The 19,712-nt window shown below is 47.1% G+C and overlaps 1 protein-coding gene across 1 annotated transcript; it reads left to right on the top strand.

Annotated features, from left to right (window-relative positions):
* Nucleotides 1–531: 531 nt before the first annotated feature.
* LOC142497783 (neural cell adhesion molecule 1-like) lies at nucleotides 532–19,210 on the top strand. Its single transcript, XM_075606080.1, has 9 exons — nucleotides 532–687; nucleotides 4,048–4,131; nucleotides 5,103–5,318; nucleotides 6,155–6,298; nucleotides 6,993–7,130; nucleotides 8,750–8,861; nucleotides 14,411–14,574; nucleotides 17,475–17,661; nucleotides 18,798–19,210. Exons 1-9 carry the CDS (start codon nucleotides 588–590, stop codon nucleotides 18,850–18,852), a joined length of 1,200 nt encoding a protein of 399 aa, XP_075462195.1. The 5' UTR covers nucleotides 532–587; the 3' UTR covers nucleotides 18,853–19,210.
* The last annotated feature ends 502 nt before the right edge of the window (nucleotides 19,211–19,712 follow it).

The raw sequence follows: 19,712 nt of genomic DNA on the forward strand, positions 1-19,712 counted from the left end.
GCGCAGTACCTATGTGAAATCTCACGAGAAAACATTTTTTTTGTTAAAAACACCTGTCAAAAAAAATAAACTCCCAGTCTGTGTAGAACTTTTTTAACTCTAGGGTTAAATCTATTATGAATCCAGCTGTGCCCAAGACCAGGGCAATATGTAAGGGTAGGATAATATATGGTATCTGTACATGTAGATGGGGTGGGACATGCTTCTGCCATATCAGGGCTAGTAGTCAGGGCTCACAGTATAAGTCATTGTAATATCCAAATCTCTCTAAGCATCAACAGGGCCAGTTTCTTTTAAATCAGAACGGTTTGTAACAGCACCCTTCCTTCCTCAGTACTGGGACAGTCAGGCACACGTCTCTTCTTCTTTCTCTACTCCCCCCCCCCCCCCCTCCTTTCCTCTCCCCCCCTCCCCCTGGTCTCAGGAGTCCCCGCCTGTCCCAGATGCTGGCGCCTTACAGACTCTGAGATGACATAGGAGTGAGGTGAGCAGGGAGCTGAACGTGCTGTGGGGTGAGGAGGGGGCTGAAGTGCAGGGTGGGCGGCAGAGGGCAGGGTTAAGCTCAGCAGGGTATAAATTCCATAGGGATGAGCTGCTGCTCCAAACTCTGTCACAAGGACATCAAGATGCATAGGATGGGACCACAGAGATGTTCAGTGCTAAGCTTCATCTTCCTGGCAGCTTCAGGTGAGGAGACGTTATTAGAGAGATAGATAGATAGATAGATAGATAGATAGATAGATAGATAGATAGATAGATAGATAGATAGATAGATATTATTATATACATTTTCATACTGTATATATACATATATTTATATATATTCCATATTGATACATACATTGTATGTATATAAGCTAAATTCCTTAGACACTAAAATGTATATTTAGTGCTAGGAAATAATACAGTAATAGTACGCTATTTTTTATTTTTTTTAAAGGCTGTTAAATACAAAAGGGTGATATATCAGGAAAATGTGGAGCAAATTTGATGTAAATTGCATACCTTTAATTTAAATTGGACTTGTTTTCTTTGATTCATACAGTATGGTGCAGATATTGTGCCCCAGAATTTTGGCTTGATAAATATGCCCCTACGTATCAAGACAAAAGTGGTGCAATTTTGGGGTAAAATAAACATTACCAGGAGGTATCAAAGAAAAAATCCTGCTGAATACCAAAGGGATTTTTCTTTGATACATATGGGGCAGAAGTTTTGCCCCAGAATTGCCCCACTTTTGCCTTAGTACATAGCGAGTTATGTATCAAAAAAGGTCCCATACAATACAATGTCATTATTTTGCTTTGATAAATATGGTGCAGGTTTTATTTGCCCCCGTTTTGCAGCTGGGAGTATCGATGGGCGACACTGTCCCCACTGTGATCGCAACATTCCCGCTTCTAAATGTTGCTGTTTTTCTAGATATTTCTCTCTCGTGTTCTGAATTTTGGTGACATAAAATGATGCTTGAGAAATGTTTCGCTCCAATTTTGCATGTTTCTCGCAGTGCTGCAAACTGTGCACATCTCTGGCTGGGAGACTTAGCCCTCCAAATTCCATTAGTAAAAGATGTTTCCTGTAATATCAGTTCAATGCGTGAGCTCTCGCACCTGCACGAATGAGCCCCACAGATATAAGCCTATGCGCAGTTACACTGACAGCGTGGCTTTCAGTTACTGACAGGTGGAAGTTCTCTTTGTATGTCTGTGCCATGCGGAGAGACGTACAGTACAGGGGGAAATTCATGACACATTATTTAGGTCAGTGATTTCCAACCTTTTTGTGGTTAAGGAACCCTAAGCGAAATTCTGAGAACCCCCACCCATCTGTAATAGCAACTCTGTGGTCAGGTGCATTGTAAATTCTTCTGTAATTCATACCATTTTCAATTGACCAGAAAATTGCAGGGATCCCTTTAGGGATGGCCGGGGAACCCAAGCGTTCCTAGGAACCCTGGTTGAAAAGCACAGATTTAGGCGTTGACTCGTGTGTATACTGTATGAGCAGTTGGTGCAGTGCCAGGGTCTGAGCACAGAATCTGAATACTGCACATGAAACCTGCAAATCATTCAATCTCAGACGCTCCCGTTACTTCTTACACGTTGTAGCGCATTATAATTGTGTCAACGCTGATGGCTGAGTCAGAATTTACATAGTAAATTAATCTTGAAGTGTTTAGAGCAGGGGTGGCCAACTCCAATCCTCTAGGGCCACCAACAGGCCAGGTATTAGGGATATCACTGCTTCAGTACAGGTGGCTCAGTCATTGACTGAGCCACTGATTGAGCCACCTGTGCAGAAGCAGGGATATCCTGAAAACCTGAGTTGGGCACCCCTGGTTGAGAGCATATTTCTAGACATGTAATGCAGTGTACATGCCTTTATTCCTACTAGAAATATTGACATAAATTACAGTGCATTTGTGCACTTAAGGCTACGAAGTAAAATGTTGAGGACTTTACATTGTGTAAAGATGCTAAGTACCATTTGATGGTTAATACCTCCCATAGCTTTCATCTTAGACAACATTTGCAGTGCATTGCGCTGTCTGTAAGGGTAATTATGTACATTGCTTGTCCCTAGGAGATTTCCTTCTCTGCCGCTTAGTAAAGGTGGTACTTAAACTTTTGGATCAATTTGTGGCAGTGTCAAATAATAAGAATTTGCTCTTCATATTTCTTACCTTTTTGATGCTGATGTCTTAGAGACAGAGAGGTCAACTCCACTACAGATATGACTGATTTAATACACACAATTAATCCCATTCTAATATCGTACCATACTCTTTCACTAGGGACATTAAACAATTTGCTCACTAAGTAAAAGTACAAAGCTAAGTAATTGAACATAAAATATAGTGATATTTTACATTTAGACCCCAAAATGTCTTTGTGCATATTTATACATTATTTTTTCATGAAAAATGCATTTCTCTATGAATCTCCTTTTTAGGTATGTCCTGGCTCCTGAGAGGTGTCTTACACTCAGACAGACTGCACTGCTGTGTATGGTGCTCTGCTGACAATAGCTAGCAGGAATAAGGCATTACAGGGGTCTATTGGTTAAGGCAGCTTTTTTTTAACCTTTTTTTCGTTAAGAAGGAACCCTATATTTATATTGTGAGATTCTGCGAAACCCCAACTCTCTCTAATAGCGATTCTGAGATCAGATGCATTGTAAGGAACCCCAACGCTCTCTAATAGCGCGTCTGAGATCAGATGCATAGTAAGGAACCCCAACTCTCTCTAATAGTGAGTCTGAGATCAGATGCATTGTAAATTCTTCTGTATTTGGTACCATTTTCAAATGGCCTAAACATTGGAGGGAGCCCTTTAGGGAGGCCCATGGGACAACTGTTGAAAAACACGAGCTTAAAAGTTTCTCAAATGGAAAACTGGGTCAAAGCCAATGAAAAAAATACTGCACTAGCAGAAAAACATTGTGTGTAATTGGATTCCCTTTTTTGCTAAACATGTTGCTGCTTCTTCTACTTCTGCAGATGGGAGACTTTGCTAAATAGACCCCATGAAGTGATCTTCTTAACGTCTGACAGGCAGTAGAGGGGTTAATAAAGTGCTGTGCTGCAGGTCTCTGGCATGGACATGGTTGATTGGTTCAATTCTCCGCAAGTCTCTATCAGAGAAGAGCTATTTTAGGAAGAGACTCATTTAAACGGAGAACAATAAGATGTTGAACAATACAGGAAAAGCAGCAGCTGATGCTCAGACATTGCATCTCATATTTGCCGCGGTTAAATGTTGTTATTAAGGGGGGGTTTCCTTGCAATCGTGCCCGGGGTTGCAAAGGATAGAGCAAACCCGCCAGCTAATGCCAGCTCCCCTATGTAAAAGTGATCCAGTCCTGATTCTGTATCCTGCTTTTCAGTCTGCTGGGACTTTTAGGCTAAAAAAGGAGATTAAAAAAAACGCTTCTCTGGATCCTTATCACACATGTGACTTGGATTCACACGGTATAACAGTGTAATGCTAATTGTGTATTGAGCTTTTCAGTGTGTGAATGAATGTGACTTTCTCTCTCCCTTTCCAGTGTATTGCAAGTCACCGACCATAAGCATCATCCCACCAAATGGGGAGGTATATTTGGGATCAACCAAGTACTTTATGTGCAAAGGTACGTATATAATACCCTGCTCTCCCGAATGCTGCCACACTATACTGCCAAATGGGTGTCCCATTTAACTATCTCAGATGAGTGAACCTGAATTGATGCACTTAGTTTTAGGATCTGCCTCGGTCCTTGGGAAGTGTGCACCCTATACAGATGATGGACCATCATGAAATAGTGAAATATTATAAAAGTGGGCACAAAAGTTTCAAAACCTCACAGTCAATGCGTTTTATTGAATCATCGCTGTTCGCGGTTTTGTTTTTCTCTATTCCAGCACCACTGTTTGGGACACCAACAGGGTCACCTGCAGCGGACCACATGTGTATGGAGGGGGCTTAGGCCAGGTCCCCAGTGGCCGCTACGGCTTGCGCGCCAAAGCACAGCCCTCTATGGGGCAGGCCCCAGTGGCCGTGTGTGTGGGCGCGCAAAGCGCTGTGACACGTACGCTGGCAGGGAAGACAAGAACTTTGTCTTCCCGTGCCGCGACGCGGTCACGTGGTCGGCGGGCACCAATGGAAGGGCAGATATGCCCCATCATGGCCGCGCCCTCCGTCATGGCCCTGCCATCCCCTACAGACCGCAGATTGTGGCTTTAAAGTATGCACGCGCCGCCAGGATGCTAGGTGCACGTGCAGCAGTGAGGACTGGGACCGTAGTCTTAGTGTGATTTGTGGCCATCCCTAGTGAGAGGATATAATTTAGCCATTGGCTAACATTTTTATTTTCCAATACAAATAGAACAAACCAGTTTAGTGCTTACAATATGCTGCAAACTGATCACAAATGCAATTAACTCTTTGTGTCAAGGAGAGGCAGGCATATTTAATAAAGGTGTTAAATATAGGGCATGAGACTTCTAGGCCAGTTACCGCTGGGCTCCCAATAGGGTATAACCGGCCCTTCTGTATCTTCGTTGTCCCACCTGTACAGTATGTCTCCCATGTGTCTATCCTACACTCTCCTCTCTCCAACAGTTACTAGTGGGGGTGATGCAGCCCTGCGATGGACAACAGCTGACGACGAGGACATTGAGGATGAGGAGGGGCGTTATACGCTGAAAAAGGTCGATGAGAGCGTATCCGGCCTGTTTGTGACATCATTGCGGGTTGAGGCAGAAAAGGTCATCAAGTGTCATGGAGAGTTTGACTCGGGAGAGAAGTCGGAAGCGGAGCTCAAAATAAGGGTTATAAGTGAGTCGTTCATCTATTCCCATCTAATGGGTCTATACTAAATACTCCTGGCTGCAAAACTGGGGCAAAATCAGTGCAAAAACAGCACCATGTTTATCAAAGAAGAGCTATCCCAAATAAATAAATGGCTGTTTTTTTTATAAATCTAGTGCAAATCTTTTGCTGGGGTTTTGCGGCCAGAAGATTTTAGTAAATAGCCCCCCCGAGTCTCTGTGTGCAGGAAAATGACCATGTAACACGTCTCTGACACAGAAGGGATCTTGCTTGGCCCATATTTACACGAGTGGGCGTAAACCTATTGCTCAGCGCTGTGTAATACACCTGGCCCTGGATATTTAAGTCTGCAAACTAGGGTAAAACAATGCAAATAAAATACACCGGCTTTATACAAGAAATAGATCCGTTTGCTTCCAACGGGATTTCTTTCCTCTGCTAGATATGGTGCTTTTTTCCCCACTGGTTGTGTCCCAGTTTTGCCACTGGGAGACTTTAATCATTAAACCTCTTTAAAAGGGAAAGTTGTTCACCATTTCTAGCACTCGTTTCATAAATCCTGATATATTTTTTTTTAGGCTTTTAAATTTGTCTGACGACTAAACTTCAAACAACATATCAACTACAGGACACTGTGTATATACTGCTTATTTTACCGGCCAATTTGAATCTTATTCCTGATTGAAGGGACGAATGTTGCAGCTATTCCAAGGTTGAAGGAATCAGACTTGAGCCCTCTCATAATTAGCTGGGACTGATAAAAAGGAATAGCTTACACAAGGATTTCCAACTGTATGCTAAATAACATTATATAACCCAGTAACCCCTTTTCTTTGCTACAGAGAGACCACAGTTTGTAGGAGACTCACCGATGGATAAGGAATATGATGCTGGAGCGTCAGCTAAGCTCCCATGTTCAGCCACAGGCATCCCTGCTCCCAAAGTGTCCTGGATCCGCGATGGAAAAACGGTGTCACTCTCCCGAGGTCAGTCTCAAAGCTGTGACCTCTAAAGGTCAGTGTCCTGGCAGCAAAACTGGGGCAACTGACATCAGACGGATCAAAGAAGAACATACCATTCGTTTCACTGGGAATGTTTTTCGGGCATTAACCTGCAGTTTTTTTTGCCCCAAATTTGCCCCCAATTTTTTTTTTAAACTATATAGCAAATAAAAAGATCACTTGTGCGCACATTCACATGTCTATGACAGGTCTGCAACCCCGCCTCTCACCATTATCAGCTAGCATACAGTGCTTCCACTGCAGCAAGGGATTCTGGGAAATGGCACGCAAATGAGCACACCATGTGAATGTGCTCACAAGTGATCGTTTTATTTGCTATATGCTTTACGGTGGAGGGTTTTTCGTCACCTTTTTCACCCACCATAAGTTATCTAATTGTGGTTAAAAAAATAATATATATATATATAAATATCTGCGGGTATTAAAAAATCCCATCTCTCTCTCGCTCCTGTGATCCCCTTTCTTTCTCTGCTTCTCCCCAATGTCTCCATCTGTACTTTATTCTCTCTCACCTTCCTCCTCTTATCTTCTTACCCTTCTTTCTACTACACCACCCCATCTTTAAGTATCCCACTCACTATCTCATCTCTCCTCTCATTACATCTCTCATGCCCTCTTCTCTCTCTCTCTAATGAGTTTTCCCCCATCGCCCTTTTAGGCCACCTCTATGTCAGTGCCGATGGGACTCTAAACATAGACAAAATCCAACTGTCCGACGCAGGAACATACAGCTGCCTAGCATATATCCAAGAGCGGCAAGAGGCAGAATACAAGAACGTGTCCATTACTGTCAATGGTGAGTGCATGACTGCTAGATTCCTTCCATGTATAAAAATAGCCATTCCACCCAAATCCCCAATAAAACACAACAATCCCCCCCCCCCCCCCAACAGGTCTGATTTTAAGGATATCCCAGCTTCAGCACAGGTGGCTCAATCAGTGGCTCAGTTTTCGACTGCTTCGCCTGTCTTGAAGCTGGGATTAGCTGACCTGTTCCGGGGCCTTGGGGACTGGAGTTGAGAACCCCTGGTTTATACATTTCTTTAAAATTAGGGAGAGGAACGTCTTCCTCCGGTGTTTTTCCTAAAATGACTGACCGCCCCTACATGAGCTTTATAATGTTCCTGTTACCAGCCCTCACTCCTACCACATCCCCCTATACTCCTTGGCATCAAAACACCCTTTGGTGTCATAAAAAGCCCTTATCTGTCTGGGCCAATCACTCCTGTCATGTGTCCCATTCACTATGATTCCATGGGACCTTGCAGAGATGCTGCTGTTACTTGAAAGTTACACGTGCAGAACAATTTGTGTGGGTCATTTTCCTCCTGCATCTCTGCATCAGCGGTATTTTGCCCCAATTGTGAGAAGTTGGGGAGGAATTCTGGTGCACAGGTTAGAATGAGATCACATTCTGCGTCTCTGTGCATCGTTCTTTTCATTTTCCCAAATAAAATCCTCCCGATCTGAAGTGGTGTAGGTCTAAAATGCCGCAACAGATGTAAGAAACTGTTCTTACCCACAGTATGCCGCAGCACTGCTCCAAACAACGGAGCAGTGCGTCTAAACACACTTTTTTCGCCGTTGGTACCTAGCCCCCTGCGTTGTGGTCTGTAATAATGAGGTTAGTGTGCACAGTTACGTGCAGTTATTAAACATATGAATACAGACAATTTGGTCTATTTATTTGATCTCTCGGCTGCAAAATTGGGGCAAAATTAGTGCAAAAAACCCCACAAATTGCTTTCAATGGAATTCATGTTCTGATGCTGTTTGTTAGCACCAACTTTGCTCCAGTTTTGCACATGGGAGACTTCGAACAACAGACTCCCAAAAGGTTATGTATCAAAGTATACCAGCTTCTAAACTGCGGGGGGTGGGGGGAGGGGAGAGGGGAAAAACAGCACCAAGTTATTAAAAAAAGTTATGTCGGAAGAAATTAGATTTTTTTTGCTCCACTTTTGCCCCCGTTTTGCGCTTGGGAGACTTGTATACATATCCAGCTACAGATGCAGCGGCCATAATTTTACGAAATCACGCGGTTTATACCTCGGAATACGCTTGTGATGGCGCGGGATTACTTCCAACCGTACCGCCTTAAGACGCGAATGTAGGCGAGTGCAGAAAATGGCATTTTAGCGTTCTGGCTTTTAAACACCTGAAACTGACACAGTAGCACAGTACTGTACACATTACAATTCATTCATTTCATTGCATATAATTGCACGCAATCCATAAAATTCAAACAAAGCAACCGCGATAAACGCGCGTTCCTGGGGCGATTGGCCACGCTCATGCCGCGTGGAGTACAGCAGCGCACACGAAAACGGCGCCGTGATGCCTTAAAATAACGGCCGCTGCATCTGTATAGAGACAAAAACAAGGTTCCAACTCGAGCTATTTTTTCCGCCCCAGCTGCTCCAGCTGTGCAGTTCCAGAACGGCTGTCAGAATGCTACCTCCGTATCCAACACCTCCCTCGTCTGCCAAGTGACTGGACATCCCCGGCCCACCGTCACCTGGAAAAGGTACCCGCCCAGTATCTAAACCACTGCCAGGAAATCTGCTATTGCAATCCGGGGGGTCAGTTTAGCAGAGAAACTAAAGGGGACTTGTAGATAAGCAAAGCAGTCTGCCCCTTTCATACAAGCAGGCAGAAGGGAACAATGGCGCACCCAGGACAAAACATCAAGGAAACCGTGGAGGAGAGTTATAAAATTACATCTGGTACTCAAATCTGTGCCAAGTGTTACTACAGTCCAGTACAGTGTTACTACAGTCCAGTACAGTGTTACTACAGTCCAGTACAGTGTTACTACAGTCCAGTACAGTGTTACTACAGTCCAGTACAGTGTTACTACAGTCCAGTACAGTGTTACTACAGTCCAGTACAGTGTTACTACAGTCCAGTACAGTGTTACTACAGTCCAGAGATAGAGGGTTGTGCACGCACTCAGACATACAGGTGATAGTGGGGTACTTAGCTGCCGGTGTGCTGATTCTGGGGAGCTCCTGATGTCCCAAAATAGTCCAGTAGAAAAGAAGAAGCAGGCACACGGTCTTAATCAGCAATGAATAGGTTTAATGTGCCAAGAAATCCAACATTTCGGCAGTGATACTGCCTTTCTCACCTTGAGATGCTGCCTTTCTCACCTTGAGATGCTGCCTTTCTCACCTTGAGATGCTGCCTTTCTCACCTTGAGATGCTGCCTTTCTCACCTTGAGATGCTGCCTTTCTCACCTTGAGATGCTGCCTTTCTCACCTTGAGATGCTGCCTTTTTCACCTTGAGATACTGGCTTTCTCACCTTGAGATGCTGCCTTTTTCACCTTGAGATACTGCCTTTCTCACCTTGAGATACTGCCTTTCTCACCTTGAGATGCTGCCTTTCTCACCTTGAGATGCTGCCTTTCTCACCTTGAGATGCTGCCATTCTCACCTTGAGATGCTGCCTTTCTCACCTTGAGATGCTGCCTTTCTCACCTTGAGATGCTGCCTTTCTCACCTTGAGATACTGCCTTTCTCACCTTGAGATACTGCCTTTCTCACCTTGAGATGCTGCCTTTCTCACCTTGAGATGCTGCCTTTCTCACCTTGAGATGCTGCCTTTCTCACCTTGAGATGCTGCCTTTCTCACCTTGAGATGCTGCCTTTCTCACCTTGAGATGCTGCCTCTCTCACCTTGAGATGCTGCCTTTCTCACCTTGAGATACTGCCTTTCTCACCTTGAGATGCTGCCTCTCTCACCTTGAGATGCTGCCTTTCTCACCTTGAGATGCTGCCTTTCTCACCTTGAGATGCTGCCTTTCTCACCTTGAGATGCTGCCTTTCTCACCTTGAGATACTGCCTTTCTCACCTTGAGATGCTGCCTCTCTCACCTTGAGATGCCGCCTTTCTCACCTTGAGATGCTGCCTCTCTCACCTTGAGATGCTGCCTTTCTCACCTTGAGATGCTGCCTCTCTCACCTTGAGATGCTGCCTTTTTCACCTTGAGATACTGCCTTTCTCACCTTGAGATACTGCCTTTCTCACCTTGAGATGCTGCCTTTCTCACCTTGAGATACTGCCTTTCTCACCTTGAGATGCTGCCATTCTCACCTTGAGATGCTGCCTTTCTCACCTTGAGATGCTGCCTTTCTCACCTTGAGATGCTGCCTTTCTCACCTTGAGATGCTGCCTTTCTCACCTTGAGATACTGCCTTTCTCACCTTGAGATGCTGCCTTTCTCACCTTGAGATGCTGCCTTTCTCACCTTGAGATGCTGCCTTTCTCACCTTGAGATGCTGCCTTTCTCACCTTGAGATGCTGCCTTTCTCACCTTGAGATGCTGCCTCTCTCACCTTGAGATGCTGCCTTTCTCACCTTGAGATACTGCCTTTCTCACCTTGAGATGCTGCCTCTCTCACCTTGAGATGCTGCCTTTCTCACCTTGAGATGCTGCCTTTCTCACCTTGAGATGCTGCCTTTCTCACCTTGAGATGCTGCCTTTCTCACCTTGAGATACTGCCTTTCTCACCTTGAGATGCTGCCTCTCTCACCTTGAGATGCCGCCTTTCTCACCTTGAGATGCCGCCTCTCTCACCTTGAGATGCTGCCTTTCTCACCTTGAGATGCTGCCTCTCTCACCTTGAGATACTGCCTTTCTCACCTTGAGATGCTGCCTTTCTCACCTTGAGATACTGCCTTTCTCACCTTGAGATGCTGCCTCTCTCACCTTGAGATGCTGCCTTTCTCACCTTGAGATGCTGCCTCTCTCACCTTGAGATGCTGCCTCTCTCACCTTGAGATGCTGCCTTTCTCACCTTGAGATGCTGCCTTTCTCACCTTGAGATGCTGCCTTTCTCACCTTGAGATGCTGCCTTTCTCACCTTGAGATGCTGCCTTTCTCACCTTGAGATGCTGCCTTTCTCACCTTGAGATGCTGCCTTTCTCACCTTGAGATGCTGCCTTTTTCACCTTGAGATACTGGCTTTCTCACCTTGAGATGCTGCCTTTTTCACCTTGAGATACTGGCTTTCTCACCTTGAGATACTGCCTTTCTCACCTTGAGATGCTGCCTTTCTCACCTTGAGATACTGCCTTTCTCACCTTGAGATACTGCCTTTCTCACCTTGAGATGCTGCCTTTCTCACCTTGAGATGCTGCCTTTCTCACCTTGAGATGCTGCCTTTCTCACCTTGAGATACTGCCTTTCTCACCTTGAGATACTGCCTTTCTCACCTTGAGATGCTGCCTTTCTCACCTTGAGATGCTGCCTTTCTCACCTTGAGATGCTGCCTTTCTCACCTTGAGATGCTGCCTTTCTCACCTTGAGATACTGCCTTTCTCACCTTGAGATACTGCCTTTCTCACCTTGTGATGCTGCCTTTTTCACCTTGAGATACTGGCTTTCTCACCTTGAGATACTGCCTTTCTCACCTTGAGATGCTGCCTTTCTCACCTTGAGATACTGCCTTTCTCACCTTGAGATACTGCCTTTCTCACCTTGAGATGCTGCCTTTCTCACCTTGAGATGCTGCCTTTCTCACCTTGAGATGCTGCCTTTCTCACCTTGAGATGCTGCCTTTCTCACCTTGAGATACTGCCTTTCTCACCTTGAGATACTGCCTTTCTCACCTTGAGATACTGCCTTTCTCACCTTGAGATGCTGCCTTTCTCACCTTGAGATGCTGCCTTTCTCACCTTGAGATACTGCCTTTCTCACCTTGAGATGCTGCCTTTCTCACCTTGAGATGCTGCCTTTCTCACCTTGAGATGCTGCCTTTCTCACCTTGAGATGCTGCCTTTCTCACCTTGAGATGCTGCCTTTCTCACCTTGAGATGCTGCCTTTTTCACCTTGAGATGCTGCCTTTTTCACCTTGAGATGCTGCCTTTCTCACCTTGAGATGCTGCCTTTTTCACCTTGAGATGCTGCCTTTCTCACCTTGAGATACTGCCTTTCTCACCTTGAGATGCTGCCTTTCTCACCTTGAGATGCTGCCTTTCTCACCTTGAGATGCTGCCTTTCTCACCTTGAGATGCTGCCTTTCTCACCTTGAGATGCTGCCTTTCTCACCTTGAGATGCTGCCTTTCTCACCTTGAGATGCTGCCTTTCTCACCTTGAGATGCTGCCTTTCTCACCTTGAGATGCTGCCTTTCTCACCTTGAGATGCTGCCTTTCTCACCTTGAGATGCTGCCTTTCTCACCTTGAGATGCTGCCTTTCTCACCTTGAGATACTGCCTTTCTCACCTTGAGATGCTGCCTTTCTCACCTTGAGATGCTGCCTTTCTCACCTTGAGATGCTGCCTTTCTCACCTTGAGATACTGCCTTTCTCACCTTGAGATGCTGCCTTTCTCACCTTGAGATGCTGCCTTTCTCACCTTGAGATACTGCCTTTCTCACCTTGAGATGCTGCCTTTCTCACCTTGAGATGCTGCCTTTCTCACCTTGAGATGCTGCCTTTCTCACCTTGAGATACTGCCTTTCTCACCTTGAGATGCTGCCTTTCTCACCTTGAGATGCTGCCTTTCTCACCTTGAGATGCTGCCTTTCTCACCTTGAGATACTGCCTTTCTCACCTTGAGATGCTGCCTTTCTCACCTTGAGATGCTGCCTTTCTCACCTTGAGATACTGCCTTTCTCACCTTGAGATGCTGCCTTTCTCACCTTGAGATGCTGCCTTTCTCACCTTGAGATGCTGCCTCTCTCACCTTGAGATGCTGCCTTTCTCACCTTGAGATGCTACCTTTCTCACCTTGAGATACTGCCTGTCTCACCTTGAGATGCTACCTTTCTCACCTTGAGATACTGCCTTTCTCACCTTGAGATGCTGCCTTTCTCACCTTGAGATGCTGCCTTTCTCACCTTGAGATGCTGCCATTCTCACCTTGAGATACTGCCTTTCTCACCTTGAGATGCTGCCTTTCTCACCTTGAGATACTGCCTTTCTCACCTTGAGATGCTGCCTTTCTCACCTTGAGAAAGGCAGTATCACTGCCGAAACGTTGGATTTCTTGCCACATTAAACCTATTCATTGCTGATTAAGACCGTCTGCCTGCTTCTTCTTTTCTACTTACTACAGTCCCGTACAGTGTTACTTAGTATCAAAATAAAAGGAACACAATGCCTGTGATCACAGTTGCCACACACAGACCTGAAAGTTTACCTGTATAGTGCCATCATACTGCAGCGCCTGTGAGATGAGAGGGGCGTGAACCCGCTGAGAGTCACACTCATTGTTATTTGCACTACTAAATCATGACCTATCAGGTCTGCACCTCTCTACTACACAGCAACACACACAAGAAACCTGTGACCTGGTCAGTCAGACCAGGGGTGGGCAAGTCTAGTCCACAAGGGCCACCAATAGGTCAGGTTTTCAGGATATCCCTGCTTCAGCAAAGGTGGCTCAATCGGTCCCTACTTCATCAGAGGTGGCTCAATTGGTCCATGCTTCAGCACAGGTGGCTCAATCAGTGGCTCAGTCTTTGACTGAGCCATTGATTGAGCCACCTGTGCTGAAGCTGGGATATCCTGAAAACCTGACCTGGTGGTGGCCCATTAGAACTGGAGTTGGCTTCCCCTGAGTCAGGCCATCTTCTCTTTACATATTGTCATGTTGAGACAATGTATTGCTCATCAAGTGTATGCCAGTTTGTCTACTTTATTCAACCTGAAACAGACAGAATAGATTGAGTCACCCCAGGTTGCTACAGAATAGTTGTAATGATATCTTTTAGGGGACTAACAGTATAGTCCTTTAAAAATGATGGCTTACAGCTTTTAAAACCCCACCGGTCTTTTTCCCCCCCGAGTGCCCTGTGAAGGAGGGACTTGTGAGGTTTCTAAAGGCATCACAAAGTACGACTCTACACTTCTGCAGGACCAATACATCCAAGAGACCTGTGAATGAGTTTGCTTCAGAGTGAACGTCCCATAGCCAGATCCCTCTTCATAGCTAGTAACATGAACGATACTTTCTGCCTCCACATCTCACACAGTGAAAAAAGAGACACTGGTTTATAATAGAAGGGGGGGGAGCGGTTGGGGTCAGTCTTGCTGCCTTTAATCCGTTTGTGTTATTGGGTGCAGGGGGACCGAGCTTGTCGAACATGACGGGCAGAAGTACATTCTTAGTGTGGATGGGCGTGAGCTGTCGATTCTTCAGGTGGACAAGTCTGATGAAGGGGAATATACCTGCAATGCCATCAACAGATTAGGGCAGGAGAGTAACACACTACTTCTGCGGGTCATCGGTATGTGTATTTCTTTGTCCGTTAATAAATAAACATTCCCAGTGGGGGAATAAGAGACTACTGCTGACCACTGTGTAGGAAACTATTTACCACCCTAAAGAGGCCTTTTGCAATGCTTTGTAGGTCTCTCCAGCAATGGTGGGGTTAATACAGCAGGAATTAAATCATGTGTTTTTTTTAGCCTTATGTGGTTAAAAAAAGGGGGGAAAGTATGTGTTATTTCTTTTTGAAGTGACATAAGGATATGAAAGAGCCGGTCAGTGTGAGATACCAGGGCTTCAGGTCCCGCGCTACGGGCTGGCTCTTAGTACAGAGCTGCATATCCCTCTGCCTCTCTGGGAGATCATTGGTTGTGTCTCTGTGAGAGGTTAGTGTGTGCGTTGTGTCTTTGTGAGAGGTTAGTGTGTGCGTTGTGTCTTTGTGAGAGGTTAGTGTGTGCGTTGTGTCTTTGTGAGAGGAAGGTGAGAGGTTAGTGTGTGCGTTGTGTCTTTGTGAGAGGAAGGTGAGAGGTTTGTGTGTGCGTTGTGTCTTTGTGAGAGGAAGGTGAGAGGCTTGTGTGCGCGTTGTGTCTTTGTGAGATTAAGGTGATAGCTTTGTGTGTGTGCGTTGTGTCTTTGTGAGAGGTTAGTGTGTGCGTTGTGTCTTTGTGAGAGGAAGGTGAGAGGTTTGTGTGTGCGTTGTGTCTTTGTGAGAGGTTAGTGTGTGCGTTGTGTCTTTGTGAGAGGAAGGTGAGAGGTTTGTGTGTGCGTTGTGTCTTTGTGAGAGGAAGATGAGAGGTTTGTGTGTGCGTTGTGTCTTTGTGAGAGGAAGGTGAGAGGCTTGTGTGCGCGTTGTGTCTTTGTGAGATTAAGGTGATAGCTTTGTGTGTGTGCGTTGTGTCTTTGTGAGAGGTTAGTGTGTGCGTTGTGTCTTTGTGAGAGGAAGGTGAGAGTTTTGTGTGTGCGTTGTGTCTTTGTGAGAGGTTAGTGTGTGCATTGTGTCTGTGAGAGGAAGGTGAGAGGTTAGTGTGTGCGTTGTGTCTTTGTGAGAGGAAGGTGAGAGGTTAGTGTGTGCGTTGTGTCTTTGTGAGAGGAAGGTGAGAGGTTTGTGTGTGTGTTGTGTCTTTGTGAGAGGTTTGTGTGTGCGTTGTGTCTTTGTGAGAGGAAGGTGAGAGGTTTGTGTGTGCGTTGTGTCTTTGTGAGAGGTTTGTGTGTGCGTTGTGTCTTTGTGAGAGGAAGGTGATAGGTTAGTGTGTGCGTTGTGTCTCTGTGAGAGGTTTGTGTGTGCATTGTGTCTTTGCGAGATTAAGGTGATACGTTAGTGTGTGCGTTGTGTCTTTGTGAGAGGAAGGTGAGAGGTTAGTGTGTGCGTTGTGTCTTTGTGAGAGGAAGGTGAGAGGTTTGTGTGTGCGTTGTGTCTTTGTGAGAGGTTAGTGTGTGCGTTGTGTCTTTGTGAGAGGAAGGTGAGAGTTTTGTGTGTGCGTTGTGTCTTTGTGAGAGGTTAGTGTGTGCGTTGTGTCTGTGAGAGGAAGGTGAGAGGTTAGTGTGTGCGTTGTGTCTTTGTGAGAGGAAGGTGAGAGGTTAGTGTGTGCGTTGTGTCTTTGTGAGAGGAAGGTGAGAGGTTTGTGTGTGTTGTGTCTTTGTGAGAGGTTTGTGTGTGCGTTGTGTCTTTGTGAGAGGAAGGTGAGAGGTTTGTGTGTGCGTTGTGTCTTTGTGAGAGGTTTGTGTGTGCGTTGTGTCTTTGTGAGAGGAAGGTGATAGGTTAGTGTGTGCGTTGTGTCTCTGTGAGAGGTTTGTGTGTGCATTGTGTCTTTGCGAGATTAAGGTGATACGTTAGTGTGTGCGTTGTGTCTTTGTGAGAGGAAGGTGAGAGGTTAGTGTGTGCGTTGTGTCTTTGTGAGAGGAAGGTGAGAGGTTTGTGTGTGCGTTGTGTCTTTGTGAGAGGTTTGTGTGTGCGTTGTGTCTTTGTGAGAGGAAGGTGAGAGGTTTGTGTGTGCGTTGTGTCTTTGTGAGAGGTTTGTGTGTGCGTTGTGTCTTTGTGAGAGGAAGGTGAGAGGTTTTGTGTGTGCGTTGTGTCTTTGCGAGATTAAGGTGATACGTTAGTGTGTGCGTTGTGTCTTTGTGAGAGGAAGGTGAGAGGTCAGTGTGTGCGTTGTGTCTTTGTGAGAGGAAGGTGAGAGGTTAGTGTGTGCGTTGTGTCTTTGTGAGAGGTTAGTGTGTGCGTTGTGTCTTTGTGAGAGGAAGGTGATAGGTTAGCGTGTGCATTGTGTCTTTGCGAGAGGAAGGTGAGAGGTTAGCGTGTGCATTGTGTCTTTGCGAGAGGAAGGTGAGAGGTTAGCGTGTGCATTGTGTCTTTGCGAGAGGAAGGTGAGAGGTTAGCATGTGCATTGTGTCTTTGCGACATTAAGGTGATAGGTTAGCGTGTGCATTGTGTCTTTGCGACATTAAGGTGATAGGTTAGCGTGTGCATTGTGTTTTTGCGAGAGGAAGGTGAGAGGTTAGCGTGTGCATTGTGTCTTTGCGAGAGGAAGGTGAGAGGTTAGCGTGTGCATTGTGTCTTTGCGAGAGGAAGGTGAGAGGTTAGCGTGTGCATTGTGTCTTTGCGACATTAAGGTGATAGGTTAGCGTGTGCATTGTGTCTTTGCGACATTAAGGTGATAGGTTAGCGTGTGCATTGTGTCTTTGCGAGAGGAAGGTGAGAGGTTAGCGTGTGCATTGTGTCTTTGCGACATTAAGGTGATAGGTTAGCGTGTGCATTATTTCTCAGTAAGATGAAGGTGAGAGGATTGTGTCCGTGATATCTCTGGGAAAAGGAATACATACCCGAGGTCCTCGAGGGAGGGAGGACATATCACTGATTTCCACTAGACGTGGTGTGGGAGATAAGAAGTATATGTCTCTAACCTGTGCCTGTCACTGCAGAACCTGAGCGCGAATCCCTGGGGAAAGGAGTAGTCGCTGGAATTGTTCTGCTCATACTCTTGGTGTTGCTGCTGGCCATAGACTTGACCTGTTATCGCACCAAGCGTCGCGGCTTTCTCATGTGCATCGCCACCAACCTGCTGGGAAAGCAAACCCCTGGGGTCAAGATGCAGGAGACTGAGAACAAGTAAGGGTCCTACTGAGAAACTGCGGCCTCTCCTGGTGGCATCCCAGTCGCTGCTCTAACACAACCGACGCCTGCCCCAACACAAGCGCTGCCTGCCCTAGCACAACCGACGCCTGCCCTAGCACAACCGACGCCTGCCCTAGCACAACCGACGCCTGCCCCAACACAAGCGCTGCCTGCCCTAGCACAACCGACGCCTGCCCTAGCACACCCGACGCCTGCCCTAGCACAACCGACGCCTGCCCTAACACAACCGACGCCTGCTCTAACACAACCGACGCCTGCCCTAGCACAACCGACGCCTGCCCTAGCACAACCGACGCCTGCCCTAGCACAACCGACGCCTGCCCTAACACAACCGACGCCTGCCATAACACAACCGACGCCTGCCCTAACACAACCGCCGCCTGCCCTAACACAACCGACGCCTGCCCTAACACAACCGACGCCTGCCCTAACACAACCGACGCCTGCCCTAACACAACCGACGCCTGCCCTAACACAACCGACGCCTGCCCTAACACAACCGACGCCTGCCCTAGCACAACCGACGCCTGCCCTAGCACAACCGACGCCTGCCATAACACAACCGACGCCTGCCCTAACACAACCGACGCCTGCCCTAACACAACCGACGCCTGCCCTAACACAACCGACGCCTGCCCTAACACAACCGCCGCCTGCCCTAACACAACCGCCGCCTGCCGTAACACAACCGCCGCCTGCCCTAACACAACCGACGCCTGCCCTAACACAACCGACGCCTGCCCTAACACAACCGACGCCTGCCCTAACACAACCCACGCCTGCCCTAACACAACCCACGCCTGCCCTAACACAACCCACGCCTGCCCTAACACAACCCACGCCTGCCCTAACACAACCCACGCCTGCCCTAACACAACCGACGCCTGCCCTAACACAACCGACGCCTGCCCTAACACAACCGCCGCCTGCCCTAACACAACCGCCGCCTGCCCTAACACAACCGACGCCTGCCCTGACACAACCGACGCCTGCCCTGACACAACCGACGCCTGCCCTAACAACCGACGCCTGCTCTGACACAACCGACGCCTGCTCTGACACAACCGACGCCTGCCCTGCTCTCACACGCTTTACTTTTTCTCTTGTAGGAAAGGTTCTGCTCACAAGAGCCATGTGGTAAACATCTCAGGGATCGACGCCTGATGGTCCCTCCTCCCAGGAGGAGAGGTACGTGGACGGGAAGCGGCTCCCTACGGGGGGAAGAAGACAGGGGACCTGTGCAAATAAAAAGTGACATTCACCACCCCAGGCGTGCTCGTCCCGGACGGCAGCATTCAGATTTAAAGCCCCGTGTGGGGCCCTGCAGTACTCGTTGTGTATCTATGTACATATGTGAACTACTTACAATCACTTCATTCATTGTATTTGTTTTTTAAATACAAGTTGGCTATTATTAACTTGAACTAAATTAAGGTATCTGTTACCAGAGGGGGAAAGAAAGCCGCCTCGTTTCCAATCCAATGTTGTTTTTTTTTTTAAATAAATCAGTTCTGTAGTGTTGGATAATACTAAAAAAAATCCAACTTGTCCGCCGTTTGTACTGCGTTTGAATGTAGCGAGCGTCCCCTCCCTTGGTTGCGATAGCAGGCTCTCGCACGCCTCTATTTGAGCCCAGCAGTGCAGGAGCTTTGGCAACAAATGATCACAGACAGGAAGTGTTGCACTGTTCCCAAGAAGGAGGCCGTAGCTGAGTCCAGAGGCGTAACCACCATGCCGCTAAACACCGCTGTGCGGGGGGATTCCTAGAGCATGAGAGGGGGCGGGGGCGGCTGGGCAGCAAGCATAAGCCCCCGCAGGTGTTTGCTGCCCTCCCTCACCCCTCTGCCGATGTACCTGGTTGGCAGCGCCGGAAGTCGACCCCAACTTCCCCTCGCATGGCATCTGCTCTGCACCAGAGCAGATGACTGGAACAGCCATCTATATCATTACCCCCCAGAGGGGGCGGGGGGTTCTGATTGTGAAAGGGGGATTGAGTGTGAGGAAGGATTGAGTGTGAGGAGGGG

This window comes from Ascaphus truei, chromosome 6 (genome assembly GCF_040206685.1).
Source record: "Ascaphus truei isolate aAscTru1 chromosome 6, aAscTru1.hap1, whole genome shotgun sequence".
Classification (NCBI taxonomy): domain Eukaryota; kingdom Metazoa; phylum Chordata; class Amphibia; order Anura; family Ascaphidae; genus Ascaphus; species Ascaphus truei.

Bases quoted from the DNA above. Each gene is read 5' to 3' on its own strand.
- LOC142497783 (XM_075606080.1), top strand. From the start codon at position 588: ATGAGCTGCTGCTCCAAACTCTGTCACAAGGACATCAAGATGCATAGG. The intron at 7,131-8,749 runs GTGAGTGCATGA...TTTCCGCCCCAG, and splicing joins CGTGTCCATTACTGTCAATG to CTGCTCCAGCTGTGCAGTTC. The intron at 17,662-18,797 runs GTAAGGGTCCTA...TTTCTCTTGTAG, and splicing joins ATGCAGGAGACTGAGAACAA to GAAAGGTTCTGCTCACAAGA.